General features: G+C 45.4%; 1 protein-coding gene across 4 annotated transcripts in view; it reads left to right on the top strand.

Annotated features, from left to right (window-relative positions):
- Positions 1-17,631, top strand: part of LOC142358782 (transcription factor RFX3-like) — a 177,883-nt gene that overhangs the window by 58,359 nt on the left and 101,893 nt on the right. For all 4 annotated transcript variants that reach the window (XR_012766501.1, XR_012766500.1, XM_075446520.1 and 1 more), the window contains exon 3: positions 1,408-1,505. Coding sequence is in view for 2 of the 4 variants with exons in the window: in XM_075446520.1 (XP_075302635.1) it covers positions 1,408-1,505 (98 nt within the window). In the remaining 2 variants the exon portion in view is untranslated. The remainder of the gene's footprint in view (positions 1-1,407; positions 1,506-17,631) is intronic.

The raw sequence follows: 17,631 nt of genomic DNA, 5'->3' as shown, positions 1-17,631 counted from the left end.
TAATGGTTCACATGGGAAATCAGCAAACTGCTGATTTTTCTATTTAACCATCAAAAAGAGTACATCTCATTACTGCTGACTGACAGAAACATGTTTTTCTGTCACACTTGAACAGTCTCATTCAAAGTAATGTGGGGGTTTTTTTCAGACTTAAGGTTTTCATATAAATTTTTCCTTAGGTGTTGTGGTTTAAACCCAGATGGCAACTAAGCAACACACAGCCGCTCACTCACTCCCCCCCCCACCAGTGGGATGGGGGAGAGAATCAGAAGGGAAAAAGTGAGAAAACTCGTGGGTTGTTTAAAAGTTTAATAATGAAAAAGTAATAATAATAAAAAATTATAAGGAAAAGAGGAAAAAAATAACAGAGAGAGAGAGAAAAATAAAACCCAAGAAAGACATATGATGCAAATGAAAACAATTGCTCACCACCAGCCAACCAATTCCCAGCCAGTCCCTGAGCAGTGGCCCCCCCACTAACCTTCTCCCTAGTTTTATTGCTGAGCATGACATCATATGATATGGAATATCCCTTTGGTTAGTTGGGGTCAGCTGTCCTGCCTGTGTCTCCAACTTCTTGTGCACCCCCAGCCTACTCGCTGGTGGGGCGATGTGAGAAGCAGAAAAAGCCTTGACTCTGTGTAAGCACTGCTCAGCAATAACCAAAACATCCCTGTATTATCAACACTGTTTCCAGCACAAATCCAAAACATAGGCCCATACAAGCTACTAGGAAGAAATTTAACTCTATCCCAGCCAAAACCAGTACATTAGGTTAACAATGAAGTTAAGAATCTCATTTCAAAGTATATGAGTTAACAGTGGAAAAGTAGGAATAGGAATTTCATAGAATGTAGTGAGGATGATGAATTTATTCTAAGATGTTCTTAAAGAGCATAGATGATGCATCACATGCATGAGAACCAGACTCTTCTAGGATTACACTGAATTTTTTTAGGACCTACTCTGACAGGTCAAAGGTTGCCTATTAACAGCATGTGTAAGTTGTGCTTTAGAGGCTTGTGTTGTATAGAGTTAAATGGGAGTTAAAAAAAAACAAACAAAACCAGAAAAGCAGCATATAGATGACCAAATGAAGTTTTCTTCCTTACTAAATATAGTTCCTAAGCTTGGTGTGAAGCATATAGTTCTTGTACTTTTCAGATGGTTCTGTCTTTGTCATTGAAAATACCCATACTCTCAAGGGCATGCATCTCCAATGTTAGTACTCCACTTAGCGTATTAAAGACTTGCAGCACAATATTACATTCTGTGTTATTTAGTAATTGTGAGAACAGGGATGTCCCATGACTGAGAACATTGTTTAAAAACATTAGGCGCGCTGAAGCACTAGTCATTGTTTTTATAAGGTAAACTATCCTATATTTCTGGTGTTCTTGTTTACAGGTACAGCAAGTACAGACTGTGCAACAGGTACAGCATGCCTACCCAGCCCAGGTTCAGTATGTGGAAGGAAGTGATACAGTCTACACAAATGGAACTATGTAAGTTGGTTATTGATCAAAATTAGAATGTTTACTAAAATATGAAGTTAAATGCACATTCTATAATGACATCATATGGGCTACTGTATTTTAAGTAGCAAAGAAAAATGTTTGAACAAAAACTTTATTTTTTCTCATTTTAAATCATTATTTGGGTGAAAAGAAGTTGAATTAACATCACGAATTCGTCTAAAATGAATTCAGGTAATTGTTACAGTTGGACATAATGTGAAGCTATATATGCAGCATTTTGTTGTTTGGGGAAAAAAACTTCAGTTTATGGACAAGTTTTAAGTTATGCTGATAGGAAGGATTATCTAAATTTGTCATAATATGATCATCTGTGTAATAGAGAAGTCTTCATGTGGGCCTCCTATTCTTCTAGTTGAAATTCTACTAGCAATTTCCTAAATTGCTGAAGCAGCTGCAGTCATTACTTACAGAAAATAATTATGTAATTGCTTTAATGTGTTTAGTGCAATGAGATACATACTTAATTTTTTTTCCAAAGGAAAGAAGGGAGAAGAATGAGAATATGTCCTTTTGCTTCTCTCTTAGACTCTTCTATTTCCCATGCTTTTCTTGCTTCAATATACACGCTTTTCTGCCATCAAGTTCCTTTCTCCCATGTGCAAACTTAAAATCATAGAATAATTTAGGTCAAAAGAGACCTCTGGAGGTTATATGGTACAACCCCCACACACACTCAGAGTAGGGCTAACTTCAGAGTTGCTCAGGGAGGACCTTCCCTCCCTCCTTTTCCAGTTACCTCTAAATATATCCCCTTGACACTTCTGATGTGTTAGAAGGTTAAGAAAGAAGCAAAAGGCATGTAGAAAACGTGTTTGGTGCCAGCAAATATGTATTTGTTGATGATAATCTGGCATTGACACAAAAGAGTCAACAACACTTGTTCAGAGACTGATGTTAACACTTGCAGCATCCTCTCCACTGGCATATTTTGCCAAATTCATTCTTCAGTTAACCTTTTCCCACATACTCTCTTGTTGCCTGATTTTCTTTGCTCTTATAATATCTAATCAATCTTCTATCCTAAATGGGTCTGTTAAGATGTGCTTATTATTAAGAATGACCAATGCGTCCTTGTTTAAGATACTGTAAAAACTGAAAGTCACTTATAACATTGTTAAACAGTAATCAAAGATTGAAAATTTCTATGTAGAATGCCTTATCGGGCTAACTTGTTTTTGAAAAATGTCAGCCAAAGACACTGAACTGTTGAGACAAAAGAAAACCTATTTCTTCATTCACGCTTGTATAAGTTTTTCTTTTAAAGGATCTAGTACTTTTGCTCTTTCAATTATGGACTTGAAAATGAGCATTGATGTTGGAAGTGTGTGGTTTATTGCAGTTCATGAAATTTTGCCTGAGTTTATAGCTCAAATATATTAAGCAGAGGATTATGTTTAGTTTACCCTATTTACATGTTAAACGCTCCAAAGACCAATGGATGTGCTCCAGGAAGTCCTAAATGGGGCATCTCCTTGCAGCTGCTGCTTCTGCTGTTAACTCTGGGTTCTATTACCTAATCTATGAACAAAGAGTCTATTCTATTCCATATAGAGGGCCTAGGATATATGGTTGAAGGAAGCTATCCTATTAAAACAGAGAAAGGAGCAAGTACTAAACCTGTGGTGGGAATGGAAAAAGTTCTGTGACTATTAACATGGATATTCTTTCATTCTCCTTTTATGGTCATGTGCTAGCCTGATTCTGACATAACCCTCAAGCCCTCCCAAGAGATCATTTACACATTAAAACAGCAACTAGGGCCAATCAGTGAAGGAGAAAAGGAAAACATGAGTTGGCTGGTTAAGAAGACTGGGACTGTGATCCAGTAAGCAGGAAAGGGTCTTAGATAAAGAGCTGGTGGAAGTGACTGGAAAGCCAAGAGCCAAGAACCAGTGGGTTGAAAGAAGAAAGTATGGTGGCAGACATACAGATCTAACAAAGAGCCAAAATGCTTGGGTGTCTGGGAAAAAGAACTTCAAAAAGCAAAACAAAAAAAACACTGACCTGATAAACAGCCCAGAAAAGTTGTCTCCATATAGGACATGATGCCTATATGATTTTCCTGATATAACTGCTGACGAATTCATTTGTAGATAGTACCTTAAAAGAAGATGGAAGGAGGAGCTGGCTGACACAACATAACTTGTAGTGCTATTTCATCCACCAGTAAACTGTATTTTAGTATGGTTGATAATTTACCACAGAAAAAATTTAGGTTGTAAGGGACCTCCAGAGGTGATCTAGTTCAACCCTCTGCTCAAAGCAGGTCTAATTGGATCAGGTTGCTCAGGGACTTGTCCCATTGAGTCATGTACACCTCCAAGGACAGAGGTTCCACACCCTTTCTGGGAAACCTGTTCCTGTATTCGACCCCCCTCATGGAAAAAAGTATTTTCCTAATATCTAATCAGAACTTCCCATATTATAACTTGCATTCGTTGCCTCCTGTCCTATTGCTGTGCACCTCTGTTATCTCAGCCTCTCCTCATATGTCATGTTCTCCAACCCCCTGACCACCTTGGTGGTCCTCTGCTGGACTTGCTCCAGTATATCCATGTCTCTCTTGTACCGGGGAGCCCCAAACTGGACACAGGATTCCAGATACACTCACCTGCGCTAAATAGAGGGTAAGGATCACTTCCCTCAACCTGCTGGCTACACTCATGGTAATATAACCCAGGATGCATTTGTCCTTCTTTGCTGCAAGGACCAGTGGATGGAAAGAAGAAAGTACAGTGATAGACACACAAATCTAACAAAGAGCCAAAATGCTGCTGGCTCATATTCAACTGGCTTTCCACCAGGACCCCCAGGTTCTTCTCTGCAAAGTTGCTTTGTAGACAGTCAGCCCCCCAGTCTATACTGTTGCATAGTTATTCCATCCCACATACAAGACTTGGCATTTATCCATGTTAAACTTCATGATGATCCCATCAGTCCATTTTGCTGGCCTTTCCAGGTCCCTCTGATCTCCAGCATATTGAGTGCCCCCCCCCCCCATTTGGCGTCATCTACAAACTTGCTGAAAATGCATTTTGTCCTGTCATCCAGGTCATTAACGAAGACCTTAAACAGTGTTGGTCCCAGTACTGATCCCTGAGAGACCCCACTAGTTACTGGCCCACAGCTGGACTTCGCGCCACAGATCACAACTCCTTGAGCCCAGAACTCCAGATGATTTTCCACCCACCTTATTGTTCACTTATCCAGCCCATATCTCAACAATTTGGTGATAAGGAGATTATGGGAGACTGTGTCAAAGGCATCCACTGCCTCCTGTTGTCTACAATGCCAATCACTTCATCATAGAAAGCAGTGAGTTTGGTCATGCATGATTTGTCCTTGGTAAATCCGCTGGCTGCTCCCAATCATCTTCTTATCCTTCATGTATTTATAAATTGCTTCCAGGAGAATTTGTTCCATAACCTTTCTAGGAATTGAGGTGAGGCTGACTAGCTTGTAGTTTCTGGTATCCTCCTTTTTGTCCTTGAAGATGGGTGTGATATCACTCTTTCCAGTCATCCTTAACTTCCCCTGGTTGCTGTGACCTTTTGAGAATGATAGAGAGCTGCCTTGCAATGACATCAATCAGCTCGTTCAGCACCCTTGGATGTATCCCACCTGGTCCCATGGGCTTGTGTACATCTAAAAGGCTTAAGTGCTCCTTAACTGGATCTTCCTAGCTACAGGAGACTCTGATTTCTAGCAGGCTCCAGCAGTTCTAACAGCTGTTCTTGATTAAAGAGGGCATTGAGCTTTTGTTCCAGCTGACTCCTGATTAGGGACAGTCAAGCACCCTTTCAGCAAATACTAGGGAGTGGCCTATATAAGTGCCAACCTAGACCACAATGAACAGAGTCAGCAATTTGTAGAAAGTGGGGTTTAGTAACTCTACTCAAGACAGTGTCTGTAGCCTCAGCAATGGTGGGGACCTGTTGTAAGACATGGTCCCCAGCAGCTGTTAGAGCAACTGTCCCTGGAATGTCAGAGGCCTTGGCCTAGATGGAGCTCCAGAAAGAGGATACAGTTCTGTACATCTCAGACTGTAGGATGGGCCTGGGGTTTTGCTGATGCTGGGGCAGCAGAGCATAGTCTTAGAGTCTACAGGTGGTGTGTGCTTGTTGAGGATCTGTGTTGCCAAGTAAAGGAGCTATGGGAGGAGGTCAGCAGACTGCACAGCATCAGAGATGCTGAGAAAGAGATCAACTCGTCGCTGAAAATCCAGGAATAAAATCTTGTAACACCAATGTAGTGTTAAAAGGCAGGCATTCTTCATTGCAGTGCTGGATGCACGGGGGATAATTCCACTGAACGTGCATACCTCATACCTTTTCCATGCAGTTTATATAGATCAAAAATATACATATTCATTAGGTTTCCCAATCCACCTATACATGTGCATAACTTATCCCTCTTATATTAAAATAAATTCCAAGAAGTAATTTCCATATTAAAATCAGTTCCAAGAAGTAATTTCCATAGACTCCTCCCAGCTGCGCTTGTGCAGTGCCTCCTAGTGGTGGTTGTCGGGGGTCCTAAGATGAAGGCTCATCCTCTTCATCACAGTGTTTGCTCATTGACCTTTGTTTCTGCGCAAACTCAGTTCTCTTCTGGCTCCCATCCACACAGTAGGGTCGTCTTGACCGGTTCTAGGCGACTTCCAGCCTCTATCAAAAACTAACCCCTCTGTATGGAGATGCAAGACTCTCTGCTTCAGTTAATTTACACAATAGATAGGTACTATAAATGCACCTGCAACTATTAGGTAATGCTATTTCTATTAAAAATCCCCTTCACTACTATTGTTTAACATTAATGGTTACCTAGAGACTAGACCCTCTGTTCCCAGACCTAATGTCCAGATGGGTAGGGCTGTACAAGGGACATAGCAGCATTGTTCATGTTTATGGTTAACTGATTCTAGCTCCCTGGTTACAATCTGGTTCTCCTCTGAAATTCTGTAGCTTCAAGAGCCCGAACCTCCAACTATACTGAAGGAAGAGCAGGAGCAGTTTGTGCTTATTCGGTTGGGAAGTGGAGACTCCCATGATGGTGGAGGGTGGAAACTTGTGACTTCTGGCACCAGGAGGAAGGCTCCTTCTCCACCTGAAGATCTGCAATTGCAAAATAGAATCAGTGGCTTCATAGCAGATGAGGAGCTGGGAGGTCTGTCAAACAAAGCATCCATCCTGGTGGAACCTGAGTCATGCAGTAGTGAATAACTCACTGCTGAAGGGGATGGAGACTCCCATGTACTGAACTGACCAATTGTTTAGAGAGGTTTGCTTGCTAGGGGCTTGGATGTGGTACACCACTGAAAACCTGCTAAAGCTTCTCTGGCCCTCAGGCTATTAATCTCTGCTGCTTTTCCATGTGGACACCAATGATACTGCTAAGGAAGACCTACCTGGAAAGTGTCACGTGTGGCTCTATGACTCTGGGGGTAATGGTCAAGGACATAGGGGCCTTGGTGATCTTCTTCTTTATCTTACTGGTGAGGGGAAAGAGCTTGAGGATGAGTGGATGGATCCTGCAGGTCAACAATTGGCTGTGTGTGTAGTGTTGGCAGCAAGGTTTTCATTTTTTACAAAATAGCAGAATGGTTGAGGTTGGAAGGGACCTATGGAGGTCATCTTGTCCAACCCCCTGCTCAAGCAGGGCCACCTAAAGATGGTTGCCCAGGAACATGTCCAGATGGCTTTTGAATATCTCCAAGGAGGGAGACTCCACAATCTCTCTGGGTAACCTGCTCCAGTGCTCAGTCACTGTCACAGTAAAAAAGTGTTTCCTGATGTTCAGAGGGCACCTCCTGTGTTTCAGTTTGTGCCCATTGCTACTTGTCCTGTCACTAGGCACCGCTGAAAAGAGCCTGGCTCTATCTTCTATGCACCTTCCCTTCAGGTATTTATATACATTGATAAGATACTCCCCCGCCCCAAGCGTCCTCTTCTCTAGGCTAAACAGTTCCAGCTCTCTCAGCTAGGAGCCCAGAACTGGACACAGGACTCCAGGTACACAGGACTCCAGGTACACAGGACTCAACTGGTTCTGAATAAAGGGGAAGGATCACTTACCTGGACCTACTGGCAGTACTTTGCCTAATGCAACCCAGGATACCATTAGCCCTCTTTGCGGCAAGGGCACACTGTGGGCTCATGTTCAACTTGGTGTCCACCATGACCCCCAGGTCCTTTTCTGCAAAGCTGCTTTCCAGCTGGCTGCCACCCTGCCGCCCCCCCCCCCCCCCCCGGCATGGACCAGTGCATGGGGTTGTTCCTCCCCAGGGGCAGGACTTGGCACTTCTCCTTGTTGAAGTACATGAGGTTCCTGTCAGCCCATTTCTCCATCTTGTCGAGGTCCCTCTGGATGGCAGCACAGCCCTGTGATGTATCAGCCACTCTTCCCAGTTTTGTGTCATCAGCCAATCTTGCTGAGGGTATGCTCTGCCTCATCATCCAGATCACTAATGAAGATGTTGAACAGTATTGGACCCAGTATTGTCCCCTGGGGTACACTGCTATTTACTGGCCTCCAACTAGACTTTGTTCCACTATGACCATGGGAACCTCTTTGAGGATGGAGGACTGCTAGGGAGAGACAGGATCCACATGGCCAAGTGGGGCACAGACAGCTTCGCCAACAGGCTGACCAACCTGGTAAGGAGAGCTTTACACTAGGAATGCTGGGGAAGGGATGACCAACAGTCAAGTGAGGAAGTCATAGACTGGATGAGCAAGCAAAGGATGTGGGGCAAGCAGGAGGGACCTCATAATCAACAAAACCGGGTTGAAAGTGGACCACTTTAAGCATATGCACATAACTAAGGAAGTGTCAGGAGATCAGCATCATAGGAAAGCCTTCATGCCCTCTGGGGGAAATTGCTATGACTGGGTGCGTCTCTGAAGTGCCTGCACACTTATGCACGCAACATGGGGAAAAACAGGAGGAATTGGATGTCTGTGAGCATTTGCAGGGCTACAGAATCACAGAATCACAGAATCACAGAATGGTAGGGGTTGGAAGGGACCTCTGTGGGTCATCTAGTCCAACCCCCCTGCCGAAGCAGGGTCACCTACAGTAGGCTGCACAGGATCTTGTCCAGGCGGGTCTTGAATATCTCCAGAGAAGGAGACTCCACAACCTCCCTGGGCAGCCTGTTCCAGTGCTCTGTCACCCTCAGAGGGAAGAAGTTCTTCCCATGTTCAGATGGAACTTCCTATGCTTCAATTTGTGCCCATTGCCCCTTGTCCTGTCATCTCAGGGATCACAGAGGTATTGTGGGACGGCTCATACAACTGGAGTGCTGCAATGGATGGATACAGAATCTTTAGGGAAAACAAGACAAGAAGGCACTCTATATGAAAGAGGAACTGGAATGCATGGAGCTTCGAATAGAGATGGATGATAAGCCAATTGAAAGCTTAAGGGTCTGGGTTAGATGACATACGAGTGTGGGTAATGTTGTGGGTATCTGATACAGACTGCCTGATCAGGAAGAAGTAGATGAAGTCCTGTGGTGGGTTGACCTTGGCTGGCTGCCAGGTGCCCACCAAGCCGCTCTATCACTCCCCCTTCTCAACAGAACGAGGGAGAAAAATGCGATGGAAAGCTTGCGGGTCGAGATAAGGACAGGGAGATCATTCAGCAATTACTGTCACAGGCAAAACAGACTTGGCTTGGGGAAGATTAATTTAATTTATTGCCAATTAAACAGAGTAGGATAATCAGGAATAAGAAAAAATCTAAAAACACCGTCCCCCCACTCCCCCATTCTTCCCAGGCTCAACTTCACTCCCAACTCTACTACCTCCTCCCCCTGAGCGGTGCAGGGGGACAGGGAATGGGGGCTGTGGTCAGTTCATAACAGAATCACAGAATCACAGAATCACAGAATGTTAGGGGTTGGAAGGGACCTCTGTGGGTCATCTACTCCAAACCCCCTGCTGAAGCAGGGTCACCTAGAGCAGGCTGCAGAGGACCTTGTCCAGGTGGGTCTTGAATATCTCCAGAGAAGGAGACTCCACAACCTCCCTGGGCAGCCTGTTCCAGTGCTCTGTCACCCTCAGAGGGAAGAAGTTCTTCCCATGTTCAGATGGAACTTCCTGTGCCTCAGTTTGTGCCCATTGCCCCTTGTCCTGTCACTGGGCACTACTGAAAAGAGTTTGGCCCCATCATACTGACACCCATCCTTAAGATATTTATAAGGTCCCCTTGCAGCCTTCTCTTCTTCAGGCTGAACAAGCCCAGCTCCCTCAGCCTTTCCTCGTAGGAGAGATGTTCCAGTCCCCTCATCATGCTAATAGCCCTCCTCTAGACTCTCTCCAGTAGCTCCTCATCTTTCTTGAACTGGGGATCCCAGAACTGGACACAGTACTCCAGATGGGGCCTCACTAGGGCAGAGTAGAGGGGGAGGAGAACCTCCCTCGACCTGCTGGCCACACTCCTCTTAATGCATCCCAGGATCCCATTGGCCTTCTTGGCAACCAGGGCACACTGCTGGCCCCAGGTGCAGGACCCTGCATTTGCCCTTGTTGAACTGCATCAGGTTCCTCTCTGCCCAACTCTCCAGCCTGTCCAGGTCTCCCTGAATGGCAGCACAGCCTTCCGGTGTATCCACCACTCCTCCCAGTTTTGTGTCATCAGGAAACGTGCTGAGGGTACATTCTAACTCTTCATCCAGGTCGTTGATGAAGAAGATGAACAAGACTGGGCCCAGTACTGACGCCTGGGGGGCACCACTAGTTACAGACCTCCAACTAGACTCTGCGCAGTTGGTGACAACCCTCTGAGTTCTGCCATTCAGCCAGTTCTCAATCCACCTCACCAACCACTCATCCAGCCCACACTTCCTGAGCTTCCCTAGGAGGATATTATGGGAGACAGTGTCAAAAGCCTTGCTGAAGTCGAGGTAGACAACATCCACTGCTCTCCCCTGCTTTGTCTCTGCCTCTCCTTCCTCCACACGCACTTCCCCTGCTCCAGTGTGGGGTCCCACCCACGGGAGACAGTCCTTCATGACCTTCTACAATGTGGGTCCTTCCCATGGTCTGCCGTTCTTCACGAACTGCTGCAGCATGGGTCCTTTCCGTGGGGTGCAGTCCTACAAGAACAGACTGCTCCAGTGTGGATCTCCCCACTGGGTCACAGGTCCTGCCAGAAAACCTGCTCTAGCATGGACTCCTCTCCACGGGGCCACCGTTCTTGCCAGGAGCCTGCTGTAGCATGCGCTCTCTGTGGGCTGCAGCTTCCTTCAGGGCACATCCACCTGCTCTCGCATGGGGTCCTCTGTGGACTGCACGGTGACAATGTGCTTCACCATGGTCTTCACCACAGACTGCAGGGGAATCTCTGCTCCGGCACCTGGAGCACCTCCTCCCTCTCCTTCTTCACTGACCTTGGTGTCCGCATTGTTGTTTCTCTCACATATTCTCACTCCTCTCTCCCAGCTGCTGTTGTGCAGCAGTTTTTAGCCTTTCTTAAATACGTTGTCACAGAGGCACTACCAATGTCTCTAATGATTGGCTCAGACTTTGGCCAGCAGCGTGTCCATCTTGGAGCTGGCTGAAACTGGCCCTTTCCGACATGGGGACAGCTTCTGGTGTCTTCTCATAGAAGCCATCCCTGCACCCCCCCATCGCTACCAAAACCTTGCCATGTAAAGCCAACACAGGTCTTCTTCAGGCAACTGGCATAAGCCTCATGTTCACAGGCTCTGGTTCTCATGAGAGACTTGAACAACCCCAATATCTGCTAGAGGGACAACAAAGCAGGGCACAAGCAACCCAGGAGGACAGTGAAGCAGCGCAACTGGTTGCCCAAAGAGGTTTGTGTAGTTTCCGTCCTTAGATGTTTCCAAGACCCGACTGGGTAAAGCCCTGAGCAAACTGATCTGAACTCAGCATTGACCACGCTTTGAGCAGGAGGTTGGACTAGAGACCTCCTGAGGTCCCTTCCAACCTGAATTATTCGTTGATTCTGTATTATGTAACAATTATTTAGCTTCTGATTTAACAAACAGAACTGATCACCTAAGGCCCTTTCAAGAAACTTATGATCAGCAGTGAAAATTCTTTTTGGCCTTCCTACAGGTACATCAGTAATTGCAACCATTGTTTCCTATCTCCTGAAAACTTCCATCATGAATTTTCCGCCTTCAATTTTTGCCTAAATATTTTTGCTTTTAAAGAGCAACACCCTGCAGGAAATGGCAATTATTGCAATACTGCAGTTTCCTCAAGTAAGCTCAAAGTACCCTGAACCATTGCCAACATGCTGTTTATTTTAGTTCTGAAGAACAAAATGCAATGTGCAGTGTTCAAAGACAGCATCAATAAGCAATATATAAGAATGTTTTTAACTAACAGAAGGTAGGATTGCTCTTACTGCTGTGAAATCTTGGTGCTCTTCTCTGGGCACGCTCCAGCAACTGAATGTCCTTCTTGTAGAGAGGGGTCCAAAACCGAACACAGTACTCGAGGTGCGGCCTCACCAGGGCCAAGTACAGGGGCACGATCACTTCCCTACTCCTGCTAGCCACACTGTTCCTGATACAAGCCAGGATGCCATTGGCCTTCTTGGCCACCTGGGCACACTGCTGGCTCATGTTCAGCCGGCTGTCAACCAGCAGCCCAAGGTCCTTTTCCGCCGGGCAGCTTTCCAGCCACTCTTCCCCAAGCCTGTAGCGTTGCATGGGGTTGTTGTGACCCAAGTGCGGGACCCAGCACTTGGCCTTGTTGAACCTCATACGGTTGGCCTCGGCCCATCGATCTATCCTGCCCAGATCCCTCTGCAGAGCCTTCCTACCCTCAAGCAGATCAACACTCCCACCCAACTTGGTGTCATCTGCAAACTTCCTGAGGGAGCACTCAATCCCCTCATCCAGATCACCGATAAAGATATTAAAGAAGACTGGCCCCAAAACTGACCCCTGGGGGACACCACTCATGACCGGCTGCCAGCTGGATTTAACTCCATTCACCACCACTCTCTGCACTCGGCCATCCAGCCAGTTCTTTATCCAGCGAAGACTACACCCATCCAAACCATGGGCAGCCAGTTTCTCCAGGAGGATGCTATAGGGAACAGTGTCAAAGGCCTTACTAAAGTCCAGGTAGACAACATCCACAGCCTTTCCCTCATCCACTAGGCGGGTCATCTGGTCATAGAAGGAGATCAGATTGGTCAAGCAGGACCTGCCTTTCATGAACCCATGCTGGCTGGGCCTGATCACCTGGGTGTCCTGCACCTGCCCGGTGAGCGCACTCAAGATGAATCGCTCCATAATCTTCCCCGGCACTGAGGTCAGGCTGACAGGCCTGTAGTTCCCAGGATCCTCCTTCTGGCCCTTCTTGTAGATGGGTGTCACATTGGCTATCCTCCAGTCATCTGGGACCTCCCCTGTTAGCCAGGACTGCTGATAGACGATGGAGAGTGGCTTGCCCAGCTCCTCAGCCAGTTCCCTCAGCACTCTTGGGTGAATCCCATACAGCCCCATAGACTTGTGAGTGTCCAGGTGGCCTAGCAGGTCATTAACTGCTTCATCCTGGATTATGGGAGGTTTATTCTGCTCTCCATCCCTGTCTTCCAGCACTGGAGGCCGAGTACCCTGGGAATAACCGGTCTGACTATTAAAGGCTGAGGCAAAGAAGGCATTAAGTACCTCAGCCTTTTCCTCATCCTTGTTGGCAATATTCCCCCCCTGCATCCAATAAGGCATGGAGACTCTCCTTGGCCCTCTTTTTGTTCTTGATGTATTTGTAAAAACATTTTTTGTTGTCCCTTACAACAGTGGGCAGCCTGAGTTCTAGCTGGGCTTTTGCCTTTCTAATTTCCTCTCTGCATGACCTTACGAGACCCCTGTACTCCTCTTGAGTTGCCTGCCCTTTCTTCCATAGGTGGTAGACCCTCCTTTTTTTCCTGAGTCCCAGCAGGAGCTTCCTGTTCAGCCAGGCCGGTTGTCTTCGCCGCCGGTTCGTCTTGCGGCACATGGGGACAGCCTGCTCCTGTGCCTTTAAGACTTCCTCCTTGAAGAATGTCCAGCCTGCCTGGACCCCTTTGCCCTTCAGGACTCTTTCCCAGGGGACTCTCTCAACCAGCATCCTGAACAGGCCAAAGTCTGCCCTCCAAAAGTCCATGGTGGAGAACGAGTGCTGCTACAGTAATGAAGAAGAAAAAACTAGAGAAGGGGAATCATATTACCTTTAAGTGGCTTTTTTTTTTCACTACGTCTAGGAAGAAACAGTCCAAGTAAAGACTGGATTTTGTTTCTGAGGCAAAACACCGTGTTTGGTAGAGTGAGAATTAATGGTTAATGGAAATCTCCTAATATGAGAAATGCCCTTTTTCAACTTGAGTAATCGATGAATCCTGTAATTAAGAACTTCCGCTAGCAAAGTCAGCCAATTTGCTTAAAAAGACAGAAATATTTTATTTTTCACAGCATCCTTTTCTTCAAATTTGTAGTGATCACTAGTTTATGTAACTGCCCCCAAATGTGGATGCTCATCTGGAATTTAGTTTGGATTTATAAAACTTCTATATTAACTCTATGGAGCAGGCTTTTTTGTCTCTTTTTTTTTTTTTTTTTTTATTTCCTGAGGTTTCCAGGCAAAGAACAAATGCTCTTTTGCACTGTCAGTCATCTAACCCACTTATGCTTCTACATAAACGCTTTTGTATGCACTTACTAATTAAGTATGCATTCACTCTTGTTAATTTGTTACCCGCAGGGTAAGAAAAAGTCAAAGTATAAGGAATACTATAAATAATGTGTCAACGATATTTAGTTCTTTAAAGGAAATATTTTTTTTTTCTGGGCAAATGCTATGTAAAACACCTAAAATAGGATCTTTTTCACCCCACTGTATTTCAGGATGATCTGTTTTAAAAAAGAAGTGTGGAAAGAAGCAGCTCAGTGTCATCCCGATTAAAATAAAAAACAAACCAAAAAGACTTTTAGCTATGAAGAAAGAGGAATTCTAAATTCTAAAGAAGCAATATTCCCTCTTTCTAGCTAAACACTATATTGTTAGAGGACAGTGATGTATAGAGTGATCACAAATTTCTGATGAGCTCTGAAAATGATACATTCAATTAAAAATTTTTGTTGTCCTCTGTCCTGTAAATAGCGGTTAACATACCCAGCCATTACCAAAAGCCTAAGCACCTACGTGCTCCAAACATTCTTCAAATTGATCTGGCTATCATCAAAATTGCCAAAAACGTCTTCCAGAGAATCTATAAGAACAATCTGGTGTGAAATAAATGGCCTAAGTTCATTCTGCTAGTTTGTAAAGTGTTACTAAACACACATTAAATGATGTAGCAAAGAAAGTTATGAGGAGAACATTTATTTTTGGATAAGCATTCAAAAAGCTTGGGTTCTCATCTGAAATATCTCTCCTACACAAATCTTACAAATAACAAGATTTTGTAGTCTTTTCGGTACTTGTAATTGCTGTAATTGAGATATACAATGTGAAAAATATGGTGAACATAACTTCTCTGCCTGGAATAGGAATTCCCAAACAAGTTTGTTACTGTCCGTCCTGTCACTTGTGAAGAGATAAAAAGGCCATTCTCAGGGGAAAGGATCTATTGCCAGTAATACGCAGTGGCTCTGGTCTTTTGCTAGAATCATTAGATAATAATCAACTTTACTCCTGACTCAAGTATAGAGTGTTTGACTTCTTTTTAAACAAAGAAATTTGGCTTTTTCCTACACAGTAATTTTTCATTCGTTTTGTGGGCACTAAAAAGTTTTCACAAAAATTTCAACTGACCAAATTTTACTTAGAGCTTGTTTTTCAAAAATGTTTTCCCCACTGATAATTTCTTTTATGGTAATATTTATTCGGAAGTTATGTGAGAGAGTAGGTTTTGGGGATTATCCCCCCCCTACCCCCCCATACTGAAAATCAGGACAAGAAAAAAAAAATGAAACTCATAAAAATAGAATTATCAGTTTACATCCTTACTAAATTAAACACATTTTCCCATTTTTTTGGCCAGTTGCTGTTGGTAACTTTCTGATTATCCAGAAAAAAAAAGAAACCTGCCTATGATGGGGTATTTCTACAAAGCAGTACTTGCAAATATTTTCCCGAGTTGATTCTTACAGCATAGCTAACAGAGGCAGCCAACAGATGCAGCACTTTGCTCAATAGGGGGCCAGAAACTTTGCAGAGAACAACATCCATGTTCTGAGCAATGGTGTTAATGTGTCACAGGGTACCACCTCCAGCAATCGGAGCAACTATCCCTATGTTGTCAGAGGCCTTAATCCAGACCGAACTCCCGAGGAAGGATGCAGCTCTCAGAGTACAGCGAGTGCCCGGGGTCTCTCGCTGAGGCTGGGGCAGAGGGAGACACTTTCCTTGCCTGCAGAAGTTGTGCAGTGGTACAGGATCTGTGTTGCCACGGAGGTGCAGGAAGAGGTCAGCAGACTGCATGGTATCAGAGATGGTGAGAAAGAGATCAACCGGATCTTTTTCAAGACCTTGCAGCCTGAACCCTCAGCTGTGTTGAAGGGAGGATCAGGTGGTCTGTGCTTATTGGCGAAGGCTGGAAGCTTGGGACTTACGGCAACAGGAAGAATGCTCCTGCTCCACCTGCATATCTCCAGCTAAAGAACAGGTTCAGTACCTTCGCAGCAGATGAGGGTCTGGGAACGCTGTCCAATGGAGCATCCGAGTCAGCTAAGCCTGAGCCACGCAGCAGCACCAGAAGGAAGTGGCAAGTGACAATAGTGGGAGACTCCATGCTGTAGGGGTTGGGGGCCCACATCTGCCAACCCGATCTGCTGTGTTGGGAGATTTACTGCTTGCTGGGGGTTGGATCCGGGATGCTGTGGAGATACTGCCAAGGTTTGTATGACCCTTGGACTATTACTCCTTGCGAATCTTCACATGGGCACCAACGATACTGCCAGAGGAGACCTGGAGCATATCATGTGTGACTACATGCATCTGGAGGCAATGGTCAAGAGCGTGGGGGCCCAGGTAGTGTTCTCCTTGATCTTTCCAGTGAGAAGCAAGGGCTTGAGAGGGAATGGAAGGATCCTGTGGGACAACAGTTGGTTTCCCAGGTGGCAATGACAACTGGTATTTGTATTTTATGACCATGGGGACCCTTCTTTAAGGACTGAAGACTGCTAGAGAGAGATGGGATCCACCTGATCAAGTGGGGCAAAGCCATCTTTACCAACAGGCTGGCCAACCTGGTGACAACTTTAAACTGGAAATGACAAGGGAGGGAGATAATAACCCACAATCAAGCGAGGGAGTGGTGGAATGGGTTGTCAAGGGAAGGGTGCAGGGTGTTATGGAAAAGAGAGAGCTTGCAGATCAGCAAAACAGGGTTGAAGGGGAGACGCTTTACTGGACGCAATTCTTGCAAACAAGGAATCTTCTCTTACAATTCTTACAAACTGTTTGGCGATGTGAAGGTTGGGGGGGCAGCTTGGGCTGCACTGACCATGAGATGGTGGAGTTGAGAATTTTGAGAGGAGGGGACAAGGCAAATGGCAGGATCACAGTTCCAAACTTCAGGAGAGCAGACATTGGTCTATGCAGGGACCTGCTTGGAAGAATCCCATGGGAGACAGTCCTGAAGAACAGAGGGGATCTAGGAAAGCTGGCTGATATTCAAGGACCACCTCCTCCAAGCTCAAGAATGGTCCATCCCAATGAGCAGGATATCAAGCAAAGATGGCAGGTCTGCATGGGCGAACAAGGAGCTCCCGACCAAACTCAAACATGAAAAGGAAGCATACAGGAGCTGGAAAAAGGGGCAAGTGACCCAGGAGGAATTCAGAGACACTGTCTGAGCATGCAGGGATGGGGTTAGGAACGCCAAAGCCCACCCAGAGTTGAATGTGGCAAGGGATATGAAGGACAGCAAGAAGGACTTCTACAGATACATCAGCATTAAAAGAAATACTAAGGAAAACATGAGCCAGCTGCTGAATCATGTGGGCGACCTGATGGAAGACTGAGGTACTGAATGCCTTCTGCACCTGAGTCTTTGCTGGTAAGGATTGCCTTCAGGAATCCCAGGCCTCTGAGACCAGAGGGAAAGTCTGCAGCAAGGAAGA

This window comes from Opisthocomus hoazin, chromosome W, assembly GCF_030867145.1.
Source record: "Opisthocomus hoazin isolate bOpiHoa1 chromosome W, bOpiHoa1.hap1, whole genome shotgun sequence".
In the NCBI taxonomy this organism is placed as follows: domain Eukaryota; kingdom Metazoa; phylum Chordata; class Aves; order Opisthocomiformes; family Opisthocomidae; genus Opisthocomus; species Opisthocomus hoazin.
The sequence above is the reverse complement of the archived record's forward strand: the minus strand, read 5'-3'. Positions and strand labels throughout refer to the sequence as shown.